The sequence below is a fragment of the Artibeus jamaicensis genome, unplaced genomic scaffold (assembly GCF_021234435.1).
Source record: "Artibeus jamaicensis isolate MK-2021 breed Jamaican fruit bat unplaced genomic scaffold, CSHL_Jam_final contig_464, whole genome shotgun sequence".
NCBI classification, from domain to species: Eukaryota; Metazoa; Chordata; class Mammalia; order Chiroptera; family Phyllostomidae; genus Artibeus; species Artibeus jamaicensis.
Genome location: NW_026521842.1, coordinates 3,883,879 through 3,905,186, shown reverse-complemented (window position 1 = coordinate 3,905,186; position 21,308 = coordinate 3,883,879). Strand labels below are relative to the sequence as shown.

General features: G+C 52.9%; 2 protein-coding genes across 2 annotated transcripts; both read left to right on the top strand.

Annotated features, from left to right (window-relative positions):
* Positions 1–7,260: 7,260 nt before the first annotated feature.
* On the top strand, positions 7,261–10,184 carry FOXC2 (forkhead box C2). Its single transcript, XM_037142380.2, has one exon. It carries the CDS (start codon positions 7,756–7,758, stop codon positions 9,259–9,261), a length of 1,506 nt encoding a protein of 501 aa, XP_036998275.1. The 5' UTR covers positions 7,261–7,755; the 3' UTR covers positions 9,262–10,184.
* Positions 10,185–18,421: 8,237 nt separating this feature from the next.
* On the top strand, positions 18,422–20,700 carry FOXL1 (forkhead box L1). Its single transcript, XM_037142379.2, has one exon. The coding sequence runs from the start codon at positions 19,188–19,190 to the stop codon at positions 20,214–20,216; it is 1,029 nt and encodes a 342-aa protein (XP_036998274.1). The 5' UTR covers positions 18,422–19,187; the 3' UTR covers positions 20,217–20,700.
* The last annotated feature ends 608 nt before the right edge of the window (positions 20,701–21,308 follow it).

Here is a 21,308-nt window from a genome sequence, read left to right as displayed (position 1 = left end):
GCAATGTAGTTGTTCGGAGCTGCATAATAAATGTGGACTGTCTAATAAGCTCATGACCAAAAAGGTGTTTAAAGAACTTCTTTTTCCCCAAGTTCAGGTTTGCCAGATTAAATACAAATCCCCATTTAACTTTGGATTTTGGATAAACAATTTTTTTTAGCGTATTTATATCCCATGCATAATGTGGGCATCTGTATTTTTATTCAACAAATCTGACACCTTCCAGTGTCAAGGAAAAAGCTGTCCATCTGAGTGTGAAGTTTTCCTTACCCAGGTCTCAAGGCCCAGCTTGACTGCCCACTTCTCTAAGGAGCTCTCCTTAACCCTCTTTTCCCCTTTTAGAATATTAGTTTGCTCAACCCTGCCCCTCACTTGGGGCAGGAGGGCCACAGAAGGGATAGCAAGCCCAGCTCCCAGGTCTGCAGCCAGCACTGAGTCTGGGCAAGTGACTGGAGGTCTCTGCTCCGCTTCCTTCATCCGCAGGGCAGGGTGACAGCCCACTGGCATCTGCCTGTCAGTGCCGGAAAGGATTAATGCTGACGGTGGGGACAGGGCCTGCAACGTGGTGAGGACTCTTGGTGTGTTTGCTAAAATTAAAGTTTCAGCCTGCGAGTCCCTTCGAGGACAGCCTGGTGCCTGCCACGGTGTGGGGGCCGGGGAGCACTGGACGATGCACGTCCAGTCCTGAGGCAGCCTTGACCTAAAATAAGTGTCAATACATGTTTGGCTTGAATTCTGGGTTCGAACTGCTAAACAGCGGACCCTGCCTATGGTTATGGTGGGAGGGAGAGGTGTCTCTGAGCCCCCAGGTGACATCTGTTTGTTCAGTTTGGAATTTCAGAGCATGGAGTCCATGCTGAGCAGAGCACTGGGTGCTGGGTGCCGTGGGGTACACAAGGCAGACCAGGTCCCAGTCTGCCTTCCTGCTGCTGGTGTCCTGGTTGGGGGCGGCGGAGGCGGGGTGGGGGGCAGGCAACAAATAGAGGAACAGACAGCACCATGTCGGACAGGGAAGAAATCAATCAGGATGAGGGGTGGGTAAGGGAGGGAGGAGAAGTACACGGATGGTTGGGACAGGCCTCAGAGGAGGTGGCAATGCAGCTAGGGACCAAGGGCCCTGGGTGACGGGCCCAGGCTGCGCGGACACATGCGGTGGGAGAATACTGCTTTCTCGCCACTCCTAAGGGCAAAGAGCAGCCAGTGCCAGCAACGGTCTGATCCCAGGAACCGCTCTGCGCTGCTGACTTTATTCTGTCCTTGAGGGTCCTTCTGGAACCTCCCCGGTCATTGCCACCCTAAGCCCCAGCAGTCGCCTTGAGGCACTGGACAAAGCTGCCCCCCGATTGTGATCCAAGCCTAGTATTCTCTGGGGCCCAGAGGACCCACCCCACAGGCTGTCAATTTGGGGAAAAACAAGTCACCTCCTTACCCCTTTCTCTCCCTGCCCTTGTCCAACCATCTAAGCCCTGTCTGTCTGCACTTCTCAGGGAGAAGCCTGCTTCCCGGGCTCTGACAATGACTCACGGACCCGACAGGGTTAATTACAGGGTGTGAAGTTGGTGTTTCACGGGCACTGAGTCAGTGCGTTCAGAAGTCATGCCTTCATGTGCACACCACTGACTGTGTATATATAGCCAGCAAATTATATATAGGTATGTTTCCATACAGACTTTATTTATGTAGAAGTTTCTATTTTGACTTTTTAAGTCTCCTCTAATTTCTAAGGCCCAGACCTTAACTAATTTCAAAGAGACAGCAAAGGAATGGATTAAAAGACCCTGATCCCATCACTTGGTAGCTGTAGCACTTGAGTTAGTTATTCCAGATCTCTGAACCTCAGTTTTATCACCCGTGAAGCAGTGATGTTCATGGTACGCACCTCAAAAGAAGGTTAAATGAGCTGTTGCGGACAGAACATCTGGCACAGGGCTTGGCACACCGTACGCACACAACATTTCCTCATACATTAGGGAAGCAGTCTTGGAAAAGTCACACACGCATTTGCTACACACTTCTTGTACACCCAGTGTGTGCCATGGTACCATGCAAGGCACTGGGACTGCAGGCAGAACCCAAGCAGAGCCACTGTCTGCCTCCGGCATGCGTGGCAGACACAAGGCTGCTAAACAAATGGCAGCCAGCCCTGTGTGCCCGGGTGTGGGTGGACTTCCTGCCCTCTGGGTGTGCTGGACCCATATGACCATCTCTGGCCCATGAGTTGTGATTGGAAGTGACACACGAGTCACCTGTGGGCTGGAACAAAAATCCTAGGGCAGAATCTCCCTCACTTGTCCCTGCCAAGATAACAGGAGAGGCTACTTTGAACATTCTCAGGATCCTGAGTGATTTTGATGAGCAGAGCCCCCTCTAAGCTGGGGTTGGCTCAAGATTAAGTCACTGAGACTTGGGGTGTTTGTTACTGTGCATCTACCAGGCTTGACTGACTGACTGATACACCATGTAAGTAAATCAATGACATAGCAATATGGCTAAAGGCAACTACAGAGGACTCCAATGAAATGGGCAGCATGGAGAAGCACGTCGTTAACTCTCTTTAAGAAGAAACACACGTATCATCAATATTCTGTTTTGAAAGCATCTATGGTACTCTTGGATTTCTTGCATCATTGATTGCGTTCATTGTGGTAATGTCTGGATTATAACACAGATAAGTTTTCAAGAGAATCAGCTGATTTTTTCTTTAACAACCTCAACGAAACACAGTTAGTCCACCGCTGTTTTTCAGAACTTTCCAGAACAGGAGGCGAGGAGGACACCGGGACCAAGTCGGAGCCCCACGTCAGGGTCTGCAGCTCCTTCCATAGAGAGATGTTGGCTCTGCGTCAGAGCCCTTTTTAATTTTCAGAGTAGCAAAGGTGTTTTTCTCCAACACTTTTTTTTAATTTTGAAAATTTTTAACTTACAGAAGAAAAGGCAAGAGCCGTACCCAGCGGAAACCTACATACATACTCAGCAATAGTTCTCATTTCACTGTGCTTTCCGTCCCCTCCTCCTCCGTCCAGTCGCCCTCTCCCCCACTTTTGGCTGAGTCATTTTAAAGTGGCAGAGATGGTGACATCAGCCCGAAGTATCTTCACATATACTTCCTAAAAACAAGAACAAGTTCTTCCTCGACCACATGGGATCATCACACCCAAGAATTTTAACCTCGATACAGAATTATGATCTAATATATACTCCATTTTCACATTTCCCCAGGTACTCTCAAACCTGCCCTTTATTTGCTTTTTAAATGTTCTCCATCTGGGGAGGGGCAGGAACTGAATGAAAGAAGGTGAAGGGATTAGCCAAAGAACATCTGGGAACTACCCCCCCCCCAGGGACTGGGCATTGCCTGAGGGAGGGCTGGGGTGGGGCTGGGTGGAGGGTGGCAAAGAGAGAGAAAGCAGGGACAACTGTAATAGCAAAAGCCATAAAATATAAAATAAGATAAGATAAAATAAAATGTTCTCTATCTAGGATCAAGTATTGCATTTGTGAGGTTTCTTTCATCTTTTAACCAAGAATAGTCCTAACCCCTGTTATTCCCTAGTTCATGACCCTCCCCTTTGTGAAAGGTGACATATCATGGTCACTCCCTGGGACAGTCCTGCTCAGTGAAATAGGCTTAGTTTTCACCAGGGACACATTCTTTGTCCTGGAAAAAGATGATTGCTAGGAGCTGCATTGCAATGGGTCTTTAAGAAGCAGCACTGACTCTGTTTAACCCGAGGGCCCACCAGACCGCAGGTGGCTTCTGGAAGCCTGGCCCTGCTCCTATTCCTGGTCCCTTTCCCTAAAACCCGAGGCACCTCGTGAGTCCAGGAGGGAAATGTTTGAAGGATATCAAGTCAAAAGCACTAGAAAAAGGATATGGAGGCAAAAGACACAAATACCCTTTCATGTGGCCCCTCTTCCAGTTCCGTTGTGCCTCAAAAGCAGAGGCAGATGCAGCTGCAGACACATTTAAAAGTCTTTCTCTACTAAGGTCAATGCTACATACACATGTAGTACAAACATTTTTTTCTGATGAATTCCCTGAAACTCATCCCACACACACAACAGAAAGACAGATGCCCTGGGATGACATGGAGGAGCAGGTTGTTCAACAACCTAATAACGATAATAATAATAATAATAATAATAATAATAATAATAATAATAACAACCCCAGGCTTCTAGCCTAAGAGGCACAGGTTTTATTTGCTTAAAACCAGAGAGCATCTACCTCGAAAGAATTTCTCGCTCCCCTGGAAATTTCAAAGACATTTCTGTTTTCCAGTAGATCATGCTCTCGACACTTTGCAAAGCTGTGGAAAATGTCTTTTTTTTTTAAACGACACACCGCACTGCACAGTTTATTTACTTTCACGGATTGTGGAGGCTTTATTCCTGCCGTGCAATGCTGAGTCGCATCCAGAAGGTGTCAGCACCTTCATTGTAACCAGCATGATCAGAACTTTCTCTTAAAGAGTAGTTCCTCCGGTGGCCTTACGGTGGTGCCAAAACCCCAGGTCCACGGCAGCCACCATAGATGCAGGGGCTGTTGGCGCCCAGAAGAGCGTGTAGGTCGGTCTGTGGTGGCGATGGTGGTGGTGGTGGTGGGAGGGGGCGGAGGAGGCGACTTGGATATCTTTTGCCTTAATCATCGCTTATTATTCTAGAAACACACAGGCCCCTCTGGGGCCCGACTCTGCTCTCGGCTCACTGACAACGAGGTCAGGAAAGGAAGAAACCAGAAAGAAACTAGCGACCCCCTTTCCAAAATACTTGGTAGGTTAAAGAAAAGATTGGAAATATGGTTTTTGCAAAGTCCAGGTGTGTGAAAGGTGTTGTTTTAATAGCCTGAACAAACATTTCTCCTGGAGTTCTACTGAGTGGAGAAGAAACCTAATTCCAGGGGCAACGGAAAATGTCTCTCTCACCTTTTCTGTCTTGATTATAAGATTTCTTTCCTCCAGCCCCCACTTTTTTGGGGGGTACTAATTGTGGCAACTCAACCTAGTTCTTTTCAGATGACATTGGTTTAAACCTGGACACCCTCGTAAATGCCGAATCAGGCAGAAACTGATCTTTTTGAATTTATTTTCCATGGTCCTTAGATATTTTGAGTTTTAGCCTGTTCTGTGATAAAGCTATTTTTTTTAAGTACCTCGTAAAAGCAGAGTAAATAATATTTCTTTGGGAAGCCCACAGACTGAGGGTTATTTCTTGATCAATAGTTTGCACTTCCAGTAAAATTATAAGAAGAACTCAAGAGTGCCTGTCACACACTCCAGGAGAAAGGCAGTTTTTGCCAGAGTTTTTAAAGTCATAATGAATGTACTAGAGGCATTAAAAATAATACCTCTAGTCATAGTGGGAGTTGTGGTGGTGGGGTGGTGGGGTGAGAGAATGTTCAAACCATTCACCTGTGAGCTAAGGTAGTTTCATTTTACTTTGTTGCAAAAAAAAAATCAAGTTAGGAAAAGAACTCAGAACAGCCATAAAAATAGTATTTCAAAAGTAGAATATTTGAGGTAATAGGACCCTGTTTTGTACTTTGTCTTTGGTTCCGAATTTATCATGAAGTCATATCATTTGTAGATAATATATATAAATCTTTTTTCTTTTGTTCTTTTATTGGGAATGAACGAGATGTCCTTTATGCCTCCTGTTCACCTCCCAAAAGCTGAGAGAGACGGTAGATTCTCTGACCCTCTTCTTGGGAATCTAACCTGAATTAGGAAGGGGGGTAAGAAACCCGAAACAAAAGTTTTATCTGGTCTTCTTTCTTACCCAACTGGATGGACAACTTCCAGAAGAATTCTGATCAGCGTTCAGTTCTTCTTAGGGGGGTCCCGCCCCTTCAGGGGAAGCGGGCAGAGGGGGTCCGATTATTCGAGGTGTCGAGAGAAATAAGTATTCAGTCCACAAATAAACAAACTTTCCGAGATTCCTAGAGAGAAGAAAGTCTAGAAGTGCGAAGACCCTGAGTTGCTCCGAGTCCGTATCCCGAATAACAGCATCTCTGGGGGTGTCGTAACCGTTTGCAATCGCTTTCCGCGTCCTACTACGGAGCCCGGTGCCCAAATCACCTATCAAACATCAACCACCCGAACACAAACTGCAATATAAAAAGTCAGCTCGGAGGAGCCCAAGGGGGCTTTGCCGGTTGCAAAGTACAGATGAGCTGCTCCCAGGCCGGTGTTCCAGTCGCCCGCCGAGGTCGGGAGCCTGCGCCAGGGACACGAGTCGTGGGGCCGAACCCGCGGAAAGTCGCTGGGTCTCTGCGCTCCGGCAGGGGAGCCTGGCTCTGCCCGGGCCGGGGTTTGCTGCATTGTTCCCGGCTTTCGGGAGCGCGGGAGTCAGCTCGTCAAAGGGAATTTCTCTCGGGGGGGGGGGGGGAAACTGCCGCGGGGAGGCTGGAGTCAGTGGGCTGCAGGCGTCTACACGGGAAGGGAGAGGGGGGACTGAGCGGAGTTATTTAACAGTCTGTCCCAAATTCCGCAAAACTGTCCACCATGACGCGGGTGATTTACCGAATCCACGGAGAATTTAGAGGATTAAATTCTCAAGATACTGCTCCTTTCCGCCGCTCCGCCTATTCCCCACCGGCGTTGCGGCAGCCTCCTCAGGTAGGCCGAGGGGCATTCCATTTCGGTAATGTACCCCTAAAACCTTCGTAGGTTGTTCTTGATGGCCCTGAACCTGGAAAGTCCCTGTTGATTATTAATTATTTGCTGAAATAATAACAACATCCAGGGGAGGCCCCTTCTATGCCAATCCAGCACGTTTGGTTTGAATCCATTACACCTGGGCCTCGACAATTAGGAAATCTAATTATTCGCCTCATCACTCATTAATAAGAAAAATAGTCCCAGGGTCTTTGCTACTTACAAGGTCTTTGGGGAGAGAGAGAGTTGACTACATTAATTAATTCGCTTTTATATTTCAAACTAACTTTTTTGCAAAGGAGAGTGGCTTATTTTTGTTCTGGGCACGTGGGCCCACTAAACAAAATGTGATAATAAAATAAAATTTAATAAGATATAACTTTTCTTGAAAAAAATCTTTTCAAGTTTAGACTGACCTGCGTTAAAGTCTGGCTCTCAGCGTCTGGGTCTTAGAGCCGACGGATTCGGCGCTCCTCGCCCTGATTGGCTGCTAGCTCCCCACAGCTGCCGAGTTATTGGTCCAAAGTTCTTGGAGGGGGCGTGGCCGGTGAAAAGTAAAAACTCGCTTTCAGCAAGACGACTTTTGAAACTTTTCCCAATCCCTAAAAGGGACTTTGCTTCTTTTTCCGGGCTCGGCAGGGCAAGCAGTCTGGAACCCGGCTCGCTGACCCTCGGGGCTACTGATTTGCTGGGTCGCTTGGAGAGCCGCCTTCCCCCTCCTGGAACGGACCAGGGGGCCAGCCTCGGTCCACCGCGCGCGTGGCGTCTCCTCTGCGTCCCCAGCCGCCGCCCGGGCTGCCACCCGCCGGGTCCTGAGAGCTAGCTAGCGAGCAGGGGCCGGCGCTGCGCTCGCCCAGGGCGCGCCCTGCAGGATGCTGATCCGCCCGGTTCGCTGAAAACCAGCGCCCCTTCTCTGTCCGAAGGCGGGCGCCGGTGCTCCTCCACCTCGCCCCCAAGGCTTTCAGGCACCGGAGGCCCCCCTCCCCCGCTGCTTTTTCTCTCTCTCTCTCTCTCATTTCTTTCTCTCCCTCTCTCGCTGTCTCCGGGCCTTCCTCACGGTCCGTGCGAACCAGCAGTGGCGAGCGGTCTCGGACGCAGCATGCAGGCGCGCTACTCCGTGTCCGACCCCAATGCCCTGGGAGTGGTGCCCTACTTGAGCGAGCAGAATTACTACCGGGCGGCAGGCAGCTACGGCGGCATGGCCAGCCCTATGGGTGTCTACTCCGGCCACCCGGAGCAGTACGGCGCGGGCATGGGCCGCTCCTATGCGCCTTACCACCACCACCAGCCCGCGGCGCCCAAAGACCTGGTAAAGCCGCCCTACAGCTACATAGCGCTCATAACCATGGCGATACAGAACGCGCCCGAAAAGAAGATCACCCTGAACGGCATCTACCAGTTCATCATGGACCGCTTTCCCTTCTACAGGGAGAACAAGCAGGGCTGGCAGAACAGCATCCGCCACAACCTCTCGCTCAACGAGTGCTTCGTCAAGGTGCCCCGGGACGACAAGAAACCTGGCAAGGGTAGCTACTGGACCCTGGACCCAGACTCGTACAACATGTTCGAGAACGGCAGCTTCCTGCGGCGCCGCCGGCGCTTCAAGAAGAAGGACGTGCCCAAGGAGAAGGAGGAGCGGGCCCACCTCAAGGAGCCGCCCCCGGCAACGTCCAAGGGCACCCCGTCTGGGCCCCCCCTAGCGGACGCCCCCAAGGAGGCCGAGAAGAAGGTGGTGATCAAGAGTGAGGCGGCGTCGCCGGCGCTGCCGGTCATCACCAAGGTGGAGACGCTGAGCCCGGAGAGCGCGCTGCAGGGCAGCCCGCGAAGCGCGGCCTCCACTCCCGCCGGCTCCCCCGACGGCTCGCTGCCGGAACACCACGCAGGCGCGCCCAACGGGCTGCCGGGCTTCAGCGTGGAGAATATCATGACGCTGCGAACGTCGCCGCCGGGCGGCGAGCTGAGCCCGGCTGCTGGGCGTGCGGGCCTGGTGGTTCCGCCGCTGGCGCTGCCCTACGCCGCCGCGCCGCCCGCTGCCTACGGTCAGCCGTGTGCGCAGGGCCTGGAGGCCGGGGCGGCCGGGGGCTACCAGTGCAGCATGCGTGCGATGAGCCTGTACACCGGCGCCGAGCGGCCGGCGCACATGTGCGTCCCGCCGGCGCTGGACGAGGCCCTCTCGGACCACCAGAGCGGCCCCACGTCGCCCCTGAGCGCCCTCAACCTCGCCGCGGGCCAAGAAGGCGCGCTCGCCGCCGCCGGACACCACCACCAACATCACGGCCACCACCACCCACAGGCGCCGCCACCTCCGCCGGCTCCCCAGCCGCAGTCGGCCCCGCAGCCCGGGGCCGCCGCGGCCCAGGCGGCCTCCTGGTATCTTAACCACAGCGGGGACCTGAACCACCTCCCCGGTCACACGTTTGCGGCCCAGCAGCAGACTTTTCCCAACGTCCGGGAGATGTTCAACTCCCACCGCCTGGGGATTGAGAACTCGACCCTCGGGGAACCCCAGGTGAGCGGCAACGCAAGCTGTCAGCTGCCTTACAGATCCACGCCGTCCCTGTACCGCCACGCCGCCCCCTATTCCTACGACTGCACGAAATACTGACCCCGACCGGCGCTCTGCGATCCGGCTTGGTCTCGCAGACGCGACGCTCTCAGACAGTCCGGGCTTGCAGCGACGCAGAGAAGGACCCAAACACGTCCACCCGCTTTTTCTCAGACCCGGGAGCAGAGCGCGCGCGCCAGCTTCAGCCCTCTGGGAAGCTGCAGGTAACTTTAATTTGCCGCCCCGTTTCTGAGAGTCTCAAGGGGCTTCCCCGTGAAGGGACGCAGCCCAACGAAATGAATATTGATGTTTAAATCCCCCTCCCCTAGCAGGATGGCGGTGCTCTCTGCTCCACTCGGGGTTTCCAAAATTAAGTGATGGACCAAATATCGGAGCGGCCCAGTAATGACTCTGTAGAGACCTCCTCGCGTTTGTGGGGCTCTCTACAGACCGCGTGCGTGCTGTGTGTAATTTTAAGTCTCTCTAACCGTGCTGTACAAATGTGTGGGTTTGTAACCAGGCTGTTTTGTTGTCGTTGTTCAGAGCCATTAATATAATATTTAAAGTTGAGTTCACTGGATAGTTTTCATCTTGCCCAACCATTTCTGTCCAATTGAAAATTCAGAAAACCTATGTGGGGTTTCCTCCTGTACAATTATGAGGTGTAATTCTTTTCCCAGTTGTAGGTCTTTTACAAAACAAGAAAATAATTTATTTTTTTGTTGTTGTTGGCTGACAGAGAAGTCAAGTATCTGATACTTTTTATTTACAAAAGTGTGATGGTTTTGTACAGTAGATTTCTCCCTGAGCATTCCTAAAAGAAAAAAAAAACTTCAAAAATTTTAACTTCACCTGTGTTTGTCTTATGTGGCCTTAATTGTTGTACTTACCTTAAAATAAACCCATGTTGTTTTTCTGCCCAAAAAGCAGCGTGTTTGTGTACTCGCATTAAAAAAAGCAGCAACAAGGTGGGTCTGCAAATACACCTGTTTGGATTATTTTTTATACAGGTGGGTAAATGTGTAGACAGACGTATATATATAAAGAAAATCACAGAGGAATGGAGGCACTTCCCTAATGTCTTGTTCATGACAAAAAGCTTTCAATTAATTCAGAATTTCACCCGGCTGAGGCAATGCAGGAACTGTCCCGGTTGGCCCGTCTGCTGGAGCAACTGCATGCTGTAATGTCGTTTGCTATAACGTGTTTTGCTAAATGCAGGGAAAAAAAGAACATGCCAAGAAAAAAAGAACATGCAGGAAAAAAAGAACATGCCATGTCTTTGTCAAGGCAGTGGCGCTCTATCTGCATGTCCAGCCACCCCCAATTCAGTCAGGGAAGAAAAAATATTTTTGTTAGTTAACTACAAACCAGAGGCGTCCTTCCTCTGCTCCATTTCCTAAAATGCGGGCTTCCCTGTCCGCCAGACTGGTTTCACACAGGAGAATTCGAGCTGGGCCAGGGAAGGTCCGAAAGGGACTGAGTCTGTAGCGTTCAGCCACCATCCTGGTAGTGGCCAGGTCAGGGGTGGGTCTCAGATCTCTTTACTTCTTGATTTGATTTCTAAACCTTTACCCTATTGCAGTGAAAAATCATAAAGCTTCACTGCCCTTCAAAAATAATTTCCAATGCTTCGAGGACTAAATTTATCAACTTTTTCAGACTTTAAATAATAGGGAGATTATTTTTCTTTTTAATTTTGATATCTCATCTTTTTTACTTTACTAGCAACACAACATTTGTGAGATGTAGCCAAGGAAAAAAGGCGTCGTTATCTATGTAACTGGCTGAAACCTACAACTCTCCTGGTCTTCCTGTCCAAATTGGGGAATGTTTCCCACCCCAGTTAGGTGAGCTGTGCCTCACCAAGGGACAAGCTCCTTGTGACCCTAACATCTCAGGCCAGGATGATTTCCCAGAAGGTGATTCTGTCTGATGTAATGGTGTGGAACGTAACCTGGGTGCTGTATTGTTGTTTTAAAATTGGCATTATGTCCCTGTGTTATGCTGAGATGAAATTGGGGGAAGTTTGGGCATAATACATTTCCCCATATGCATGACACAGATTCTTTCAATCTGTGGCCCCAGAGGTGGCATGTGGTAAAAATAAACAAATAAATAACAGCAAAACAAAACAAGACAAAACAAAACAAAAACCCCCCTGCATTTTATTCCTTTTCACAATGCACAGGGTCAGGGAGCCCCAGTGCTCTGTCCACACTGGGCTTCAGCCGGCCTCCAGGCCACAGTGCTTTGGTTGGGTGAGCTGGACCAGCCAGCGACAGGGAGAGACAGACACAGAGAGAGAAACTCCCTCTGTGAGCTGCAGAAAGAGGCGGCCCTGCTCCTTGCCCAGCTCTGGCACGCTGGTTTCATTTTGCTCCGGTTTCGTTTCTGCTGTTTGCCGCAGGAGAGGAGGGGACTATTCTAGCTGCCTTTCTCCTTCCTCAGGTGTTTCAGAAAGTCTCCCCCAAAAGGTTGCCCTCATCTTCAGTTCTGGCACTCAGGCCAGCTCTGGTAGACACATGGAGAATGAAGGAGAGAAATGGGATGGAGTACGAGGACAGACCCGCACCAGCTCTGAAATCGCCCTGGCTCTTCTACCTTCTGGAAGGCTTCCTAAAGAATTCTGCTGTGTGTGGGCCAATCACCAGAGTGGGTGGCTCGAGAAGGTTTCCCCCAAATGGGTGGAGACCATGTCAAGGGGCCCTTCCATTCCCTTGGGAACATGGGGAGCTTAGGGGATTGTGTTTGGGGCTTTTATGCAGGTGGCAGTGTGGAGGGCTGGGGTGTGTAGCGTCACCTCAAGATCCCTCCGTCTGAAACACTGGGGGCCAAGGCAGGTGTGGGTCATGCCCGAAGGCCGGCCAGTGTGCTGGGTGCTGAGCTCAGAGCTGGCTCAGCCCAGCCTCGGGCCTAAGAGTTCGGCGGCAGTCTCAGACATCTGTGGTTCCCCACGGAGAGGGAAGATCCTGCAGCACTACACCTGGAGCAGCTGGGAGTCCAGACCCCGGCTGTGCTGCTTCTCATGACTTCTCAGGCCCTGCAACTCTGCTGCCTGGGTGCAAAGACTGTGTGCCAGGTACGGACTGTCTGCTTCTCTGATCCATTTGCTGCCCCTTCCTTCAGCCACTGGGTCCTCAGGAGGCCCGGGGCCTTTCAAGAAAAGGGGAAAGGAGATCCAGGACAGAAGGGCCTGAGAGTCCGCTGCAGGCTCCCGGGATGCAGTTTGCATAAAGCTATGTCTGATAACCATGTTCCCTCCTGACCCAATAAGATACAGTTTTGCAGGTCTCAAAGATACTGCAAATAACACAGAAGCAACCCGAAGACCACAGCAGAAACCATTTCCCTCGAAGCTAACCCTGCCTCTTGGACGGGCCTTGGCTGGGTGGACTGTGTCTCTAAACAGGGTCCAGCTCTGACAGATACGGGCTGCCTGGAGAGACCTCGTGGCCCCTGAGCACCCTGAACAGTCCCAGCCCCAGAGAGGCTGCCGTCGGAGTAGCCTCTGCTTCTCATAAGACTCGAACCGGTGCCCCAACCTCACCGCTCTCCGGGAGAAAGGACTGCTGGTGTGCCGCCCACTCCGACCTCTTTTCCAAAACCTGACTGGGGTCTGTGGCTGGCTGGACCTCCCTGATCTGATTCAAGTGGCCTGTCCCTATGACCACCAAAATCAGTGGTGATTTGCATCCCGGAATTGCTGGAGCACTGGGCTAGGAATTAGAAGATCACATCTTGCTGTGTGGACGGACGACTTCCCCTCCCTGGTCTGGGTCTTCTCATCTGTAGCATGACCAGGTGAGTGCAAGGGCATTTCAGGCAGCCTAGCACTTTCCCTCCCGGCATAGCTGGGGCTATGGCCCTCGGTTATTCCCTCTCCCCTCCCTGGTGGCAAGAAGTGAAGATCCAACATTGGAGGGAAGAAAACGACAGGGCCCTGGGAACTTCGGCACATGGCTCATAAATCTTTCGGGGTCCATCTCCTCCCCTCTACCCCAAGACTGCCTGGGGGTCACCTCCGGGCCTGGGAGAGGCTTGCGAGCTGCACTCAGCACAGAGAGCAGAGTTCCCAGGTTCCCTTTGGGAAAAAAAAGTCCCTGTGGCTGAACGCTTGTCTCCTCGCTCCTCTCCCCACCCCAAATCCAAAAAACTAGACAAAATATTGGCCAAGGTTAGCCTGATGGGAATTTATTAATAACCATAAACTTGAGGTGGGTAGAGAGATTGACGCCAAGGAAAGATACCTTTGATTTATTCGCAGAACTAAGTTTCTTGAGAATGTGCTGGGGTCTTGGAGCCTGTACCTGACGTCTCACGGAATATGTGCCCGGGGTCATCCCTGGTCAGTACGCTCCTGCCTCTCAGTGTGGTGGAAGGGGACAAGTAGAAATCAAAGGGTTTGCCTGTTAGTATCAGTCAGGCCAGAGACAGCTGGGGTTGGACTCCAGGTGAGCAGGGCGCGCTGGGCTGGAGTCACCGGGGACTGCTTTCTGGCCCCACATATTTGGAATGCTTTTCCAAACTTTGAGAAGCATTCCCTGCCTGCCTCTTTCTTGCGTGGCCTCACCTCACCAAGATGTTTGAAATGTTTGCTTTTTGACGTAGGCATGTGAGGAAGGGAGTGGAATGTTTCAGGGAGCTCGGAAGGCGAGGCTGCCACAGTCGGGGACGGCCACCGTGCCTGGGAAGGCGCCACTGCCTGGACTTGTGCGAGCCTTTCTCTCGCTTTTGCAACATGCCTGCTGTGCAGCAGAGACAGGGGGGCATCGCTGGTGTAGAGTCTGAGTCCTGAACGGGTCTCTCTGGCGCTGGGGTTTCTCCAGTGTCGGCTCGGTGTGTGTGTGTGTGGGGGGGGGCAGCGGTGCTTTATCCTGGGCTGCGAGGGTGTGAAAAGCTGAAGTGGAGGGAAGGGAAGGGGGTGGGTTGACAGATTGATGAGCTTGCTGGCATTGCGGGGCCCTTTAAGGGAACGGAATTGGGGAGCCTTGGGAGGGTAGTTGCTGGTCTCCTGAGCCTGGGGTACAGTTTTGTGCTCTGTCTGTGCCCACCCAGGCTGGGAGGTCATGGAGTCCAGAGAGACCACCCTGACTCATGACTTAGTGGCCCTTGGCCCTGGGCCTCCCCTTTCCCAGCAGCCCCTCTGGGCTCTCTCTGCCTTCGTGTTATTTTTGCAGGCAGGCTCCTCAGTGGAGCCTTTCTCTCTGAGCCGAATCCACACATGCACACACACACACCAACCAGCTCAGGCCCTCTGCGCGGGCCAGCTGAGGGTTCCTGTGACCTGGGGCATGCTACCTCTCGCTCTCTGGGTTCATTTCTCAACTGAAAAATGATAGAGTCACCGAATAGGGCTATTGTGAAGGTTGATGAATCCAGCGCACAAGGTGGAAGTGCCGCCACAGGGCCCAGGCCGTGGGAAGGACGCACTGTTAGACGTTCGGGTTCACCTGGACCACAGAGGAGAAAGGAATCGCCGGTCTCAACTGACTGCGTGTATCAGGCTAAACTGCTTGGGAAGGGCAGTGTGTGCCCTGGCTGCCCCGTTTTAGACCCTTTAAATCACTTCTGGGAACAAGATGAGCTCCAAAACCATCAGTAGTTCACCCTGCTCTCTGGGCTTCTCTCAGCATCAGCTGACCGGACGACAGTTACCTTCATGGCTCAGTCCCCACCCCACCCCCACCCACGGCAGAGAAGCAGCAGAAGACCCTGTTCCCCAGTCCTTTCAAAGGGGAGGGGTGGGAAGGAAAGGATCTCCTGGGTTTTAGTGGGGTGTGAGGACTCTCGGTTTCCTACTTTTTTTTAAATAAAGGTTTTATCTATTTATCTTTAGAGGACAAGGGAAGGAGAGAGGGAGAGAAATATCAATGTATGGTTGCTTCTCTTGTGTCCCCTGCTGGGAACTGGCCTGCAACCCAGGCATCTGCCCTGACTGGGAATCGAACCGAGACACTCTGGTTTGCAGGCCCGTGCTCAATCCACTGAGCGACACCAGCCAGGACTCGGTTTCCTACTTTTAATGCCCACCTCTCCCAGCCCTGAGGTGCCCAATGGCCTCCCCTCTCTGGAGGTCCCCCTCCCTTTGCTTACTCTAGGCACATCTCTGGGGGCCTCTCACGGACACCGGAGATGGGCAGACCTCAGAGAATCTACCTTTGGAGGAAAAAGTGTGGTTTCTGATCTCTGTTCTGCTATTTACCACCTCCGATGTCTCAGGGTGTTTTGTGCCCGGCCTCAGTTTCATCATCTGTGAAATGGATGATCATCTCATCTCTCGTAGATGCTGCAAGTGTTCTCAACAGAACTGCCACAGGGCCCTCAGCATTTACACACAGTGGCAATTACAATGTGATTTTTTTTTTTCTGGCTTTGCAACACTCTCTCAAGGAGTACCTGGGGTGAATTAACTTCCTGGCCTTAGTTTCTGACTCTGAAGAATGGGAACAATAAAGATTTGTTTCTTGGGGTTGCCATGAGGGTGAAATGATCTAACACAAAAAAAGCACTTAGAACAGTGCTGGCATATAATTGCCTCCAGGACAGTTTAGTTATCAGTAGTACCCTTATTACCATCATCCTTTCCCATGTTTTTAGGATGTCAGTAAGGTGTACTTGCTAAGTCTTGCATCTTTCTGCCCTCAGTTTTCTCACACATGGTAGAGCCAAATGTGTTAACTGTCTTCACCCTTAGGCAGTGAGGCACCTATCTGGAGAGCTGACACAGATCGTCGTTAACTCGACTGTCCATCTGCTTTGTAATACACCGGCTGAGCAGAGGAAGAGTAGCCGCCCCTGGTAGTGAGCAGGCGGTGACCGGAGCTCATCTCTCCCCTTCAGCCTTTTTTTCTGAGGCCGCTTTGGTCTTGGTGTGTGCCTGGCCTCCCCCCTGCCTGCGCCAGGAGAAGGTTTTCTCCTGAAAGGTGGGGGCTGGGAATGGTACTGTCTGCTGTTTCCATACCACACTGAGCCAGATTTCTGCTGGGGTTCCGGAGCTGGAAGCGCTATGATCCTCCCTGGAGTTTACGGGAATCTCAGGGCTTGCCTGCAGGCTGGTAGAAGAGCTTGCACTGACTTCAGAGATGAGTGCGCTCTTCTGGGATCTGAAGACTTAGGAACCTACAGGGAACTTTGAATCTTTCAGTGTCTCCACCTGGCTATCCGGGACACCCACTCGGCCCGGCTGCCTCCAAGGCTCGTCTGCCCCCCGCCCGGGCCTCGGCTGTGTCCTCACTAGACAGAGCTTCCGCACGAGGGCGCATCCGATCTCGGACGAAAGGGCTTGTGCCTTGCGCTCCCCGGAAATATGCCCCAGCGCTGTCCTTCCTACTGCAATTACAAAAGTCTCGTCGCCTGGAAGCCCAGCATTTGTCTCCTCGCGGGAGCCGGATTGGGGCGCCAGGCCGGAGTTCTATGGCTACATCCTCTGAGAAACGTTGCAAACTTCAGCAAACTTCACCAAATGCGCTCTCCAGACCGCAACTAAAACTCGGGTTTTTCCCCTCCCCCCTCCCCCTCTTTACTATCGGTGCCCCGCCCACCAGCCGCGCACGTCTCCTCCTGCGTCCGGCCCATGCCCAAATTGGGTGGTGTTTATTATTGTACGAATTCAAGCTCTGATTTGCCCTCGAGTTTAGAAGAAGCGTCCCAGCGGCGCGCCTTTCCAGAGAGGCGGGGATGTGCGTGCAGGACTCCGGTTGCCCGGGAAGTTCCAAGAAGGGCTCAGGGTGCGGAGATGGGGGTGGTGGTGCGTAGTGACTCCCTTTTATCTTCCTCTGGGGTTTGTTAGAGGCTGGAAACCGACCTGGATCCAAACTTGAGCTTGCGGAGGGCAAGCCGATCTCAAGAGTTTGGGGAACCCCGGGGACTGCGGGACCGCGGGTTGCAAAAGCACGTCATCGATGCTCTTTTTTTCCTCTCCAGAGTTACAAGGGGTGCTCTGGTGAGTGCCGGAGAGCCAGGGACCTAGAGAGAGGGCAGCGCCCCCGCCCACTCCGGGCAAGACGGCCGCCTTCAAGACCAGGCCCCGGAGGCTCGGCCTCAGTCAGAAATGCTGCTCCCCGGACAGAGGCTTGGACGTGTCCCTGGGCCTGGCCTGGCTCTCCCTCAATAAGTGCCTGCACCCAAACCGGTTTTTCGACCCTGATTGCCACGTTCTTTTCGGTATTTTAAACATATCCGTTCCCTCGCAGGCTCTCCAGAACCTCCAAACTTCTGGACTCTCCATTTTGAGGTGCAGTTCTCCTGGGCACGCTCGACCAGTCTACAGTATGATGTCCCCTGTCTGTGACAGCAGCGGCAGCAGCGCCCCACTCCTTCCTCCGCCCCTCGATGCACGTTCAGTACCTCTCCTCCCATTCCCCGTGGGAGCCGGTCGTGGGCAATTTCTGCACCCACCTGCCTCCCCATCCCTCCCTCTTCTCTTTGGCATCGCTGCCGATGTACTCAATGAAACACTAATTCAGTTATCCAGAGTGCTTTTTTCTTAAAAAATATTAATCAGAGATCATAAACAGGAACTAGTCACGCTACACGCACCCCTCCTCCCAACGCGGTGGAGCGAGGGCAGAATTACCTCCAACCGAATCAGCCTCACGCAGGTTTCTGATTCTAAGTCTGACGTGGCTAAGTGTAAAATTCATTGGGGTGGGGGGTGCTTGCACCCCAGAGTGAGTGGGTGGGTCTGGGGAGACCAAACAGGCTTTGCAAATGCTTAATGTAATCACGGGCCAGCTGCGTGCACTTGTAAAGTTGTTATAACCCCCCTCCTTGTTATAAACAGGAAAGCGCAGAATATAAAGCAAGAGACCCGCATTCACAAATAGCAGTTCTCCCCGCGCCAGCTGCCAAATTCCCCTTTTATGGTGTTTCTTGCTTGCAACCTCAGTCCTAGCAGAAAGACCTTAAATTTCTCTCCCGGAACTCGCCAGTTGGGTTTCTTTTGAAACTTCCCTCAACAGAGCTTTGGACCAGGTAACGCACCCCTTCTCCAGCTCCCTGGCACTGTATACTTCCCCTTCAGAAAAAGTTGGGCTCCGAAGTCCCCTTCCCCGGGTCCCCAGGGAGCCTTGGGGGTCGAGGCTTGCTGTCTCTTGGATACTAGCCACCTAGCAAAGGTCCTCACTGCTGCAGGGCGTGCCCCGGATCTTTCCAAGGAGGATGGCATCCTTTCTCATCAGACTGCCCCAAACCTCTTAGACAGTGATGCCTCCCCCCCCCCCCCGCATATGTAAAAGCTTTCAAAGACCTTAGAAGGCATTTTGTGAGATCGTACCCTGTCTACGTCTCTCCAGTCTACGTAAGCCAGGGAGAAGAAAATACCTTTTGTGGGAGTCCCGGGGGTTGCAGGGGCTCCCCTAGGTCAGCAGTAAAACTCACCCCTGCTCGCAGCCCCCCATCCCCACCTCTCCTTCCTGGCCCGGCAGACCCCCGCTCCCAGCCACTGCCGTCCACATCCTGCCTCGCTGACTGTGTGTGCTTACAGCGTCAAGGGGTGGACGTGATATTTCAAACATCAGATCAGTGCGTTTATATATTGGGTGCCCGGAAATTTTTCCAAATAAACACAGCTTGATTCAACTTGGGTGGGCGGACTTATCAACAGACTAATTCTATAAACAAATGAAGGAATAGCCCTGAAACCGATTGGCTGGTATCAAAAAGACACGTGGAGAGAGAAGCTTGGAGTTTTTCAGCAATGAAATTTTAATTAATGTGGGTGGGCTGGGAACACAACGACTGTTTATCATAGACAATTTATTTTCCAGCGCTAAGTCAACATATAATAGCAAACTTATAACAATTATTTAACATTTCTGAAGCCATGAAGAAGGGACAGAGCGTGCAGCGGCCGGGGAGAGCGGCAGAGCGGGGGACAGGCGCACGGCCGGCTCCCCGGGAGGGCCCTAGCCGCGTTGGGCGCAGTCCCTAAGCCCGCCCGGGTCGCTAGCGTCGCGGGGAGCGCATCACCGGCTCCCCTCGCCATGAGCCACCTCTTCGGTCCCCGGCTGCCTGCTCTGGCCGCCTCGCCCATGCTCTATCTGTACGGCCCCGAGAGACCCGGGCTGCCTCTGGCCTTCGCCCCTGCGGCCGCTCTAGCCGCGGCGGGACGGGCGGAGCCCCCACAGAAGCCGCCCTACAGCTACATCGCCCTCATAGCCATGGCAATCCAGGACGCGCCGGAGCAGAGGGTCACGCTCAACGGTATCTACCAGTTCATCATGGACCGCTTCCCCTTCTACCACGACAACAGGCAGGGCTGGCAGAACAGCATCCGCCACAACCTCTCGCTCAACGACTGCTTCGTCAAGGTGCCCCGCGAGAAAGGGCGGCCAGGCAAAGGCAGCTACTGGACGCTGGACCCTCGCTGCCTGGATATGTTCGAGAACGGCAACTACCGTCGCCGGAAGAGGAAGCCCAAGCCCGGCCCCGGGGCCCCTGAGGCCAAGCGGTCTCAGCCCCAGGCGCAAGAGCACGGTGTAGAGGCGCAGCCAGACTCGGGGAGCCAGGAAAGGCGCCCGGGCCCCGCAACCCCCAGCCACGAGGGAGCGCCCCCGCGTCCTTGGCACCTCCGGAGGGGCTCCTCTACGCCGGCACCTCTCCTCTGCCCGGGGCCCGAGCCCCCAGGGCAGGATGCAGGAGACAACGTCCAGGTCGCAGCGGCAGTGGCGGTGGGCCAGCAAGGGCGCACGAGGGAGGGCCGGGAGTCCCCTCCGCGCCCCGCCTCTCCGAAGAGCTCCGACAAGTCCAAGAGCTTCAGCATAGACAGTATCCTGGCGGGGCGGCGGGACCAGAAGCCAACTGCAGGGGCCGAGCTCCAGGGAGTTGCCAAGCAGGGGCCCAGCGGCTGTCTCGGCACCTCGATTCTTGCCACCCCCGCTAACCTCCAGCCACCTTTCAACGCTTCCCTAATGCTCGACCCGCACGTCCAGGGTGGCTTTTACCAGCTCGGGATCCCTTTCCTCTCCTACTTCCCCCTGCAGCTCCCCGACACCGTGCTCCCCTTCCAGTAACGCGAGCGGTGGAGCGTTCTCTCCCCTGCCCGGGTCTGAGCTACTTGTGAGCCGCCACGGCTCCCACCGCTGGGGGAAGAATTCGCTTTTTATTTTTCATAAAGATCTTTTCCTTGGCTGAGGTGTGGACCTTGGAAAGTATTTCCAACTTATGCGCGCAGGTGGGGGGGTGCTTCTTGAAGGGGACCTTCCCGAACCCGGACGTCTTAGGATATTAAAAAGATCCTGTCCCCAGGGAGTTGGGCATCTTAGACCTCCTACCGCACGAGCAGGAGAACACCTTGAGCTCAGGTCAGTTTAAAGGTGCGGCCTTCAGCCACTCACCATAGGTCCTGCGCGTCTGGGGCACGTGCAGGCCCAAACGACCCGCAGGCAGCAGAGGGGAGAAATGTGGTTCTTTCCGTCTGAGAGCCACTGGCATTCAGGCTTATCCCCTGCTCCCCCAGCTCTGTTATCACTGCGACTCAGACCTTGGCTTTCACCCCTTGGGAAGATGGGTGTTCACAGCGGGGTTTGCCCCTGAGATCCAGTTGTGGGGACTCCGGGGGTGACCCTGTTTTTTAGGTTCATTGGCAGATCTAAGGCCTGGTGAGGGTTCACCACCAAGGTCCAGGTGGAAGATGAGAAACCACGTTTTTACTTTAAATACAGAAATTTTCTTTTTAAAAAATTCTTTCTGGACAGTAACAACAACAACAACAATATGTTCTATTCTCTGGCTAAGTACCTGACTCTTTTTACTCTAACGATTGCTGTGAGAACACTTATGTTAACAACTGTTAGGAAGGTGCACTCTGTGTAACGTAGCTTTAGTCACTAGCTGACACACTTGTCCCCCACACATGTCACCAGCCCTAGCAGTGGTCCTGTCTCTTTGCTTTTGTTTGGAAGGGATCAAAGGTTTCAGGGGAGACCGGAAGTGTGTGAAGGGGAGGGAAGATGTCTCAGACAACATTAAGATGTTTGATTTCCCTGTTTTTTTCAAGATCTAGGTTTGACTGTGATCACATTTTCCAGAGCTGTGCAGTGAAGGACTACTGCGCAGCGAAAGGCCGGTGGGACAGACACATGAAAGGCAGGCCGAGGGCGGAA

Bases quoted from the DNA above. Each gene is read 5' to 3' on its own strand.
- FOXC2 (XM_037142380.2), top strand. From the start codon at position 7,756: ATGCAGGCGCGCTACTCCGTGTCCGACCCCAATGCCCTGGGAGTGGTG.
- FOXL1 (XM_037142379.2), top strand. From the start codon at position 19,188: ATGAGCCACCTCTTCGGTCCCCGGCTGCCTGCTCTGGCCGCCTCGCCC.